The sequence below is a fragment of the Orycteropus afer genome, unplaced genomic scaffold (genome assembly GCF_000298275.1).
Source record: "Orycteropus afer afer isolate SDZICR_OR568_19922 unplaced genomic scaffold, OryAfe1.0 scaffold00198, whole genome shotgun sequence".
Lineage (NCBI taxonomy): Eukaryota > Metazoa > Chordata > Mammalia > Tubulidentata > Orycteropodidae > Orycteropus > Orycteropus afer.
The window spans coordinates 6,335,866-6,346,577 of record NW_006921785.1 but is presented as its reverse complement, the minus strand read 5'-3'; the positions used below and the strand labels follow the sequence as shown (position 1 = coordinate 6,346,577).

At 41.3% G+C, this 10,712-nt stretch overlaps 1 protein-coding gene across 1 annotated transcript in view; it reads right to left on the bottom strand.

The window, feature by feature from the left end:
* BDH1 (3-hydroxybutyrate dehydrogenase 1) overlaps positions 1–10,712 on the bottom strand; it is a 53,839-nt gene that overhangs the window by 19,501 nt on the left and 23,626 nt on the right. Inside the window, exons 2-3 of the mRNA XM_007948017.1 lie at positions 6,151–6,223; positions 5,327–5,437 (exon numbers count right to left, since the gene is read on the bottom strand). Coding sequence (XP_007946208.1) covers positions 5,327–5,437; positions 6,151–6,223 — 184 coding nt within the window. The remainder of the gene's footprint in view (positions 1–5,326; positions 5,438–6,150; positions 6,224–10,712) is intronic.

The following is a 10,712-nucleotide window of genomic DNA, read 5'->3' as shown; positions in this document are numbered from 1 at the left end:
CGAGTCAAACCCGACTCATAGCGACCCCTCCTTGGGTTTCCAAGGCAGTATCACTACGGAAGTAGGATTGCCCAACCTTCCTTCCGAGCCTTTTAGGGGTAATTTTCTATAAAGGGGAGCTGAGAAATGGGCAATAGTGCAAGAAGGATGTAGTGCTGTATGTGTGTGTATGCACCAAAATGATCAGTAAAGAGTGAAGAGTTAATGATGTAAGAAGGTGAAGACTGGAGCTGAGTCCATGACTTGGCCAGAGGCAGTGAGATCAAAAGCACAAGAGGAAGGGTTGACCATACGTAAGAGCAGGCAGAGTATTTGGGTGCAGACATATAGATAGAATCCATTATGTAGCTTAACATCTCAGATCTAGGCTAGAAGACTAATCCTCCCTTTCAATTCCCGTGGTCCTTTATCCACAGTCTCTGGTAACTCTGACCACTCTCTAAATTGATACCTGGTGGAAGTGGACAAACCCCTGATGGCTTCTGACCCCTCTAGCTTTTGCCCAGATAAGGCAGACCATGACACTCCAGTAGACATAACGTGGCAGTGATCTTGTCTGGTATTTTCTTCAAAATATGAGTCACTGAATCATAGAATCACTGCTGTAGGGGTGGACAGACCTAAGACCACCTAGCCCAACTCTCCTATTATAAGTAACAGGAAACCGAGGCTCAGGAGGAGAGGTGTTTGCCCAATCCCAGAGTTGGAGGCCAATCTGGAACTAGAACCCAAGACCTTGACTCCCTCTCTAAGGCTCTCTACAGCACCAAGCAGCCTCTGCCCTGAACTCTGGAGGCAGGGCGTGGCCCCCAGCTGAGAGATGGCACAACTAGCACAATGGCACATGTGCTGACCATATGGACAAGGGACTTTAAAGGCACAGAATGTTTTTTTGTGGCTTTACATTTCCTGCCAAGACCTGCTGAGTTGGGTCTACATTTTGCAGCAAACCCAGTTCCAACCATGCCTGGCCGTCTTCAAAATTTCTCCCCAGTTTCTTTCATGTGCTCTCAGAGGAAATAGACACTGGTACAGACTCCACTGCTTTAGGCTCAACCTCCCAAGCCCTGTCCTCTCCCCAGGGGGGCTTCAGGCTCCTGGTGCTATCTCTTGGGCCTCTGAATTATGGTGTGAAGAATAGTGAATATACCATGGACTGCCAGAAGAACAAACAAATCAGTCTTGGAAGAAGTATAGCCAGAATGCTCCTTAGACGTAAGGATAGTGAGACTTCATCCAGTCCCTGGAGAAGATCATCGTGCTTGGTAAAGTAAATAGTCCATGAAAAAGAGGAAGACCCTCAATGAAATAGAGTGACACAGTGGCTGCAAAAATGGGCTGAAACAGCAATGCTTGTGAGGATGGCATAGGACTGGGCAGTGTTTTTTCTGTTGTGCACGGGTTGCTGAGTTGGAACTGACTCGATGGCATCTAAAAACAATGACTGATGATGCTGAGCATCTTTTCATGTGCTTATTGGCCTTCTGTATAGCTTCTATGGAGAATGCATTACTTTTGTGATTCAAAAGAAGTTTGTAATTAAAAGGACAAACAAACTCTTCTCTGACTTGGAAAGATGTCCAGAGCATGTCAATGCAAATTAATTTATTTGTACTTACTTGTTGTTGTTGTTGTTGTTATGTGCTGTCGAGTCAGACCCGACTCATAGAGACCCCTCCTTGGGTTTCCAAGGCAGTATCACTACAGAAGTAGATTGCCCCATCTTCCTTCCGAGGAGTGGCTAGTGGGTTTGAACCGCCAGCCTTCTGGTTAGCAGTCAAGTGCCTTAGCCACTATGCTACCAGAGCTCTCTTGTACTTACTTATATTATTGAAATTTTTACTTTGAACAGGTTTCATTTTTACAAAGATATTAAGCCTAATACAAAAATTTCCTTCCCTGGGTTCCTTCTGCCTTCAAAATAAACAAAAATTTCTCACTCACTTTAACCATTATGCCACCAGGGCACCTTTAGTTTTGACTTTATCCACTGCCACTGAGTTGATTCCAACTCACAGTAACCCCCACAGGGTTTCCAAGGCTGTAAATGTTTATGGAAGCAATGGCCTCATTCTTTCTCCTGTGGAGGTCTGGTGGTTTCAAATTGCTGACCTTTTGGTTAACAGCCCAGTACCTTAACTACTGTGCTACCAGAGCACCTCAGTTTTGACTTTAGAACCTTGTTTATGTTCTAAATTAATGTTTTACATATCCAAAAACTAAATGAAATTAATAGGAATGGGTAGGGAGAGTGAATAAAATGCAAACAAATAACTGAATCAAACTATATTTCAAATAAACAATGGTAAAAAAGGAGAGGAAAAAAAAAAAAAAAACTAATCCAAGTAACACCTTCAATCAATAGCCAGAGAAACCTTAAGCTCTGCCATGGTGGCCACGTATTTGCTTATTCTAGGTGCACTGCTCCGACATGAGAACCAGCTGCTAGCTGCAGTATTTTTTACTGCCTCCAGGTGACACATATTGGGTCCACCCTGGGCTGCTCTCAGATAATGGCTAAGCAGGGCAGTAACATGGGGCCATTCCTGCCCACACAGGTGTCCTCTAACAAGTAGCCTTTTTAGGGGGACTCCCCATCCTCTAGCCAAGTGTCTCAGAACTACACTACAGCTCAGGCTACCTAATCCTCCTTCCTTTCCAATTTCTTTTCACTGACCTGCATTGTAATCTAAAGGTTTTTCCTGTTCCTTCCCCCTTTATCCATTACAGTGTTTCCTTAATCAGTCTCTTGACCATCTAATCCAATTTTGGCATCAGCTTCTCAAGGGACAGGAAGCAAGACATCTTTTTAGTAGTCTTGCTGTTTGTATTGGTGTGAATGTAGCAATTTGGAAATTATTTTTGTGTATTGTAGAACTAACCAAGGGAGCTCTTGTAGCATAGTGGCTAAGGCACTTGACTGCTAACCAGAAGGCTGGTGGTTCAAATCCACCAGCCACTCCTCGGAAGGAAGATGGGGCAATCTACTTCCATAGTGATACTGCCTCGGAAACCCAAAGAGGGGTCGCTATGAGTCGGGTCAGACTCGACGGCACATAACAACAACAACAACAGAACTAACCAAATCAATAAATGTATTTGGGAGTCCTGGTGGCACAATAGTTAAGCTCAGCTGCCAACTGAAAGGTTGGTGGTTTGAATCCACCTAGTGGCTCCCCAGGAGAAAGACCTGGCGATCTGTTCCTGTAAAGAAAACCCTCAGGGACAGTTCCACTCTGTTACACGGGTCATTATGAGTCGGAACTGACTCAACAGCACCTAACAACAACAAAGTTGGGAATCAGGGTTCTCACAGCAGATGAAAGAAACAAATATGGTATGAGGGAAGCAAGGAAGAAGGCTGTTGTTTTGCATTGGAATCGGAGGTCAGTATAAACTCAGATTTATAAATAGCATATGTGTGTGTGTGATGTGCGTATACACACCAAAAATCAAACCAAACAAAAACCCTGTTGTCATCTAGATTCCAACTCAGACTGACCCCCTCTGTTAATAGCACAGTAACTGCTCCGTAGGTTTTCTTTAATTTTTGTGGAAGCAGCTCATCAGGCTTTCTTCTACAGCACCACTTGGGCGGGTTTGAACCCCCAGTCACAAACCACGTGCACCATCCAGGGACCTGTACATACACACACGATACAATTTTAGGAAATGTATACAGGCAATAGATACAGTGAAACCTATGAGAGCTGGAACTTACTGCCTTGATTTTCCTGGTCTCACAAGTTTTCTGCCCTTGACAGGGTATAGTCTTACTGCTTTTCTATTGATAGTTTTAGTGGAAAATATTTGAGTTTTTCTTCTCTGACAGGTTTCTGCCTCACACAGGTTCCAGCTTTTGCAGGTTTTACTGTATAAAGATATAGCTATAATATGTGCATATGTGTGTGTGGTTATATATACATCTTCTAGCTCTGTCCAATGAGAGGCCTAGAAGTAATAATGCCCCATGAGCAATAGGCACATTTCATACCCAGATCCATTAAAAGAAACGAGGTGAAAATATATGTCTACACAGAGACATGAATGCAAATGTTCATTGCAGCATGATTTATAATAATGAAAACCTAGGAACGATGCAAATATCCATCAACTAGTGAATAGACTTTTAAAATGTGGTACATCCAAATAATAGAATACTATCCACTGCCATCAAGTCGGATCTGACTCACAGCGACCCCTCCTTGGGTTTCCAAGGCAGTATCACTATGTAAGTAGATTGCCCAATCTTCCTTCCAAGGAGTGGCTGGTGGGTTTGAACTGCCAGCCTTCTGGTTAGCAGTCAAATGCCTTAGAACTACGCCACCAGAGCTCCTAAAATCAGCATGCAACAATGTGGATGAATCTCAAAAATATTATGCTATGTGAAAGACAACTGGTACAAAAGATTCCACATTATATGATTCCATTTATATGAAAGGTTCAGAAAAAACAAATCTAATGAGACAGAAATCAGTGGTTATTTAGACTAGAGGTAGGTGTGGAATTAACTGCAAATGGTGATGAGGGAACTTTCTGGAATGAAGTGTATGTTCTAACAGCGGTTTGTGGTGATTGCTGTGTAACTCTCTAAATTGAGAAAAACTTCTGATAATTACTTTTGCAACACATGTCCCAATGCTTCCCTTTGTTGTTGTTGTTGTTATGTGCCGTCAAGTCAGACCCGACTCATAGCGACCCCTCCTCGGGTTTCTGAGGCAATATTACTATGGAAGTAGATTGCCCAACCTTCCTTCCGAGGAGTGGCTGGTGGATTTGAACCACCAGCCTTCTGGTTAGCAGTCAAGTGCCTTAGGCACTACTACCAGAGCTCCCATGCTTCCCTTTAGGAACCCTAAACTCACATGATGTACCCATAAAGAGCCTCATGTTTCCAAGCCTTTCCTCAGGCTTTCCTTCAGAAAGGTCTTTTCCTCTCAATCTCCACCTATCACAACATTATTCATTCATGGCCCAGAACAAATGTCACCTCTTCTATGATGCCAGAATCAATTCTCTCCTTCTCTACCCTCTCACTGAACATTCCTGAGAGCCCTCTTTACTCTCATTCTTCCAGCTATGTCTGTGCACAGCTGTCTCCTCACCACAGGACAGTGAGCTCCTTAGGGGCACGGATCTGACCTGATTCTTCCTTAGCACCTAGCACAGCATTAGTATTTGGTCTGTGAATAAATGAATGAATGAGTGGCTAGGAAGAACAAGTGAGACTCAAGTCCATGGAAAAAGTATAGACAGGAAAGCAATTAAATTGTAAACCAGTGACTGCACGTAAGGACAACAATAAAGGCACTGACCCATCTCTTACCTTCAGTAAGCAGCCAGCAAACACCAGGAAGCCTTGTGAATGCAGGTGATTGGCCAAGGAGAACCCAAATCCAGAGTCACAGCCTGTGATCAGGACAGCCTTGCTGCCGACCTGTTTCAAAAGGCCAGACTCCACATTAGCAACCCAGGGTCCTGAAGCCACAGTGTTCTGGCCTCCCCACCCTCTGGGCAGTAACAACTGATGCTTCCTGAATGGCCTGGCCCTTCCTGCTCAGCTCTTGCTGTCTGGAGAAGCACCATGGTGCACCAGGGAAAAAACGGACTCAGAATCAGGAGACCACATTCTGACTCAGACTGCCACCAACTAACAGTGTTGTTCGGGGAAGTTATTTCCCCTTTCTGGATCTTCGTCTCCTCGTTTACAATAACTGTTACCAACACCACCACCACCATCATCATCAAAGCTAACATTTATTGAGTATCTACCATTGCAACGTCCTATTCATATGTTATTCTTATTTAATCCTCACAATTACCCCATAACTAATACTGTTACAGGTGAGGAAACATAGTTTTTTTTTTTTTTTTTTTTTTTTTTAATCCCCAATGTAGTTAGCAATAGAAATGGAATTGAAATCTAGACTGAGAGACTCTAGATTCCCAACTCTTAACCTCTAACTTCACTAAGAAACCTTCTGCAGATTCAGTGTCTTAACCCTCCATAATACTGAGTGTTAAATGAGAAAATGACTCCAACGGTCCTGAAAAGTATAAGCCATGCTCTGAGGGTGGCTTAGAACCTGAGGCCCCTGGGAAGGGCTCAGACCACTCAACTGGTTTCCAGGGAACTGGGCTGCTACTCACCGGGTTCACCTGACCAGCATAAGTACGATGGCTGATGGGAGCAAACGAGTTGGAGGAAAACAGCAGTGTATGGCTGCAAAAGAAAATGCAGCCATGAGCACAGGCTATGGTCACCACCTAGACTTTATTCCTGGGGCAATGCAACTCAGAGGACCCTCAGATGCCACCCAGCCAAAAGCAGCACTGAATGTCTACCTACCACCTTGATGGTACTGCTGTTAAAGTGGTCCTCTCCTCACCAGGGTTACTAGGCTGATAGAAAGGTTTTGGTACAATTCCTATGAAAATCCCCAGCATATGTATTTTTTTATGTAGATATCACTCACCACTCAACTGCCATCAAGTTGGATCCAACTTATTAACGACCACTCCTTGGGTTTCCGAGGCGGTATCACTATGGAAGTAGATTACCCAATCTTCCTTGCAAGGAGTGGCTGGTGGGTTTGAACCACTTATGGTTAGCAAACAAATCCCTTAGGCACTATGCCACCAGAGTTCCCCTATATAGATATAGATAAGCTGCAGTTGCAGCAGCCATCTTTGCCACTGTGTAGGAGGAGGCTTTCTGAGAACAAAGCCCAGCCAAAAGCTACTTTTGTTGGGAGGCCTTGTCAGAACTTGACTATACTTGCCCCACCCCAAGAAAGTTCCATCTTCTGTCTTCCAAGTAAAGAGGGGAAATATTTCAGATTAATTCAAATGTGGACTACCCTTCCAAGTATACAGCTTTATTAAAAAAACCTCTGCAAATTCACGGGGTCTCCATGAATTGGAATGGCAATTAACAAGTTTAACGCTATTTCCTGATAGGTTTTTTTTTTAATTAAACTTTTATTTTGACATATTGTAGATTTACATGCAGTTTTAAGAAATAATACAGAGAAATGCCCTGTTATATTTTACCCAATTTCCCCCAACAGTAACATCTTGTAAAACTGTAATATACTACCAGGATATTGACATTGAGACAGTCAAGATACAGAATACTGCCATCTTCACAAGGGTCCCCCATGTGTCCTTTTATAGCCACACCCACTTCCCTCCATTCCACCCCACTTGTGGTAACCCCTAATCTGTTCTCCATTTCTATAATTCTGTCATTTTGAGAATGTTATATAAATGGAATCATCCAGTATATATGGGATTGGCTTTTTTCACTCAGCACAATTCTTTGGAGATCCATCCAGGTTGTTGTATGTATCAATAGTTCCTTTCTATAGCTGAATAGCACTCCATGGTACAGATGCACCAGAGTTTAGCCCCATTCACTTGCTGAAGGACATTTCGGATGTTTACAGTTTGGGGCTATTATGAATAAAGGTACTATGGGCATTCATGTACAGGTTTTTGAACATAAATTTTTGTATCTCTGAAATAAATGCACAGAAGTATAAATGCAGGATTATATGATGGTTACAATATTTAGCTTTTTAAGAAACTGCCTGTTTTCCAGAGTGGCTATAACAATTTTATATTCCCACCAGCAATGTATCACCCAGTTTCTCTGCACACTCACCAGCATTTAGTATTGTCACTATTTTTTAATTTAGCCATTCTGAAAAGTGTGTAGTGATATTTCATTGTGGTTTTAATTTGCACTTCCCAAATGGCTAATAACACTGATCATCTTTTCACATTCTTTTTTGCCATCTGTATATTCTTTTTTTGGGGGAGCTCTGGTAGTGTAGTGGCTAAGGCACTTGACTGCTAACCAGAAGGCTGGTGGTTCAAACCCACCAGCCACTCCTCGGAAGGAAGGTTGGGCAATCTACTTCTGTAGTGATACTGCCTCAGAAACCCAAAGAGGGGTCGCTATGAGTCGGGTCTGACTCAATGGCACATAGCAACAACAACAACATATTCTTTTTGGCAAAATGTCTCTTTATGTCTTTTGCCTATTTTCTATTTGGAGACTGTCCTTTTATTGTTGAGTATTGAGGGGTTTTTTAATATATATATTCTAGATGCTACTCCTTTGTCATATATGTGATTTTCACATATTTTCTCTCAATCTGTAGCTTGTCTTCATCCTCTAACAGGGTCTTTCACAGAGAACAGATTTCTAATTTTGATAGAGTTTGATTTATCAACTTTTCCTTTTATGGATCATGGTTTTGGCATCATCTAAGAACTCTTTTATTTAGCTCCAGATCCAAAGATTTCCTCCTATGTTTTGCTCTAAAGTTGTACAACCTGTGAGACAGCTCAAAGTTCTTTTCTTTTTTTTTTTTTTGGCTGAAGATGTTCAATTGTTCCAGGACCATTTTTTGAAAATATTATCTTTCCTTCATTGAATTGCTTTTGCACTTTTGTCAAATATCAGTTGTGCATTTCTCTGGGTTTTCTATTCTGTTCCATTGATCTGTGTGTCTGTCTCTCTGAAAATACCACACTCCTGTGTAGATATAAAATAAGTCTGAATTTGAGGAGACTGATTCATCTCACTTTGTTATTTTTCAAAGTTGTTTTACTATTCTATTTCTTTTGCCACTCCAAACAAATTTTAGAATAATTTTATCTATATCTATATAAGGGAGCTCTGGTGGTGTAGTGCCTAAAGCTTTTGACTGCTAACCAGAAGGCTGGAGGTTCAAACTCCTCAGAAGGAAGACTGGACAATCTATTTCCATAGTGATACCACCTAGGAAACTCAAGGAGGGGTAGTTATGAGTCAGATCCAACTTGACAGCAGTTGAGTGAGTGAGTGATATCTACATAAAAAAATATATATGCCGGGGATTTACTAAAACTGTGTAACAACTTGGGGAGAATTGACATCTATTGTGTGAGTCTTCTAATCCATGAACATGGTATGGACTTAGTATGATCTTTGATTTCTTTTATCAGCACTGTATAGTTTCTGGGTGCTCTGGTGGCGTAATACCTAAGGCATTTGACTGCTAACCAGAAGGCTGACAGTTAAAACCCACCAGCCACTCCTTGGAAGGAAGATTGGGCAATCTATTTCCATAGAGATACCACCTCAGAAACCCAAGTAGCGGTTGCTATGAGTCTGAAACGACTTGACACCAGTGAGTTTTTTTTTTTAGTTTCCAGCCTACAAATTGTGTATATGTTTTGTCAGACTACATCTAAATACACCTAAGTCTTTCTTTCTTTCTATTAATTGTACATGATATTATACATTTAATTGTGATGCCCACATGTTCTTGTTGATTTTTTATGTTTATCTTGCATACCTTGAACTCACTTATTAGTTCTAGGAGTTTTTTTTTTTGTAGATTCTTTAGGATTTTCTATGTAGACAATCATATCATCTGCAAATAGAGAAGTTTTGTTTCTTCCTTTCCAATTCACATGCTTTTTACTTCCTTTTTTTACCTTATTGTACCAGCTAGCACTTCTAGCACAATGTTAAATACAAGTGGTGAGAGTAAATATCCTTGCCTTATTCCCAGTCTTAATGGAAAGCATGTTCATTCCTTCACCATTAAGTATCATGGTAGCTGTAGGTTTTTGTAGATGCTCTTTATAAAGCTGAACAAGTTTCTCTCAATGCCTATTTTTCTGAGAGTTTTGATCACAGATGGGTATTGAATTTTGCCTAATGCTTTTTCTGCATTCATAGATATGGTCATGTGATTTTTCTTCTTTGGCCTATTAATATTATGATTATTGATTGATTTTCAAATATTAAGCCATCCTTGCATCCCTTGAAAAACTCCATTTGGTCAAGGTGTATTATTCCTTTAATATCTTGCTAAATCGTATTTGTTAATATTTTTCTATTTTTCATCAATATTTATGAGGGATATTGGTCTGCAGTTGTACTACCTTTGTCTGGCTTTGATATTGAGGTAATATTAGAATCATAAAATGAACTGGGAAGTGTTACTATTGGGTGGGGTGGAGTTCTGGCTTCCCAGTAGCCTCCATTACCTCTTGGTTGGTCTGAGAGTGGTCAGAGTGCCTCATTACTGTTCCTCATATGGGGAGGGATGTGGCCTCATTAGCGCTGGGGGTGGAGAATGTCCTGGGTCTCTGTTATGATAGAATTGTATCCCCCAAAAATATGTGTTGTAAATCCTAACTTCTATGCCTATAGTTGTCAGAAGAGACTCTGAATTGGATGTCAGAAGAGACTCTGAGCCTTGCTCTTGAGTGGAGAGCACGTAAAAGCAAGTGGAAGAAATAACAAAATAAAAGAGCTGAACAGAAGATTTCAAAGGGCAGTTTGAGAAGAAAAAGTAAAGTATTATAATGAAATGTGCAAAGATCTGGAGTTAGAAAACCAAAAGAGAAGAACATGCTCAGCATTTCTCAAGCTGACAGAACTGAAGGAAAAATTCAAGCCTTGAATTGTAATATTGAAAGATTTTATGGGCAAAATATTGAATGATGCAGGAAGCTTTCAAAAGGAAATGGAAGGGTGGAGGTGGGGCAAGATGGCGGACTAGGCAGAAGGATTGCACAGACCCTCTTCAACAAAGAAAAGGGAAACCAATTAATACAGACACAGAAGATAATCTTGGACCCCTGAGCCTTGAAGGAAAGGATGCAGATTTGGACTAAACCCCAACTAGCAGAAGAATTTGCGTGAA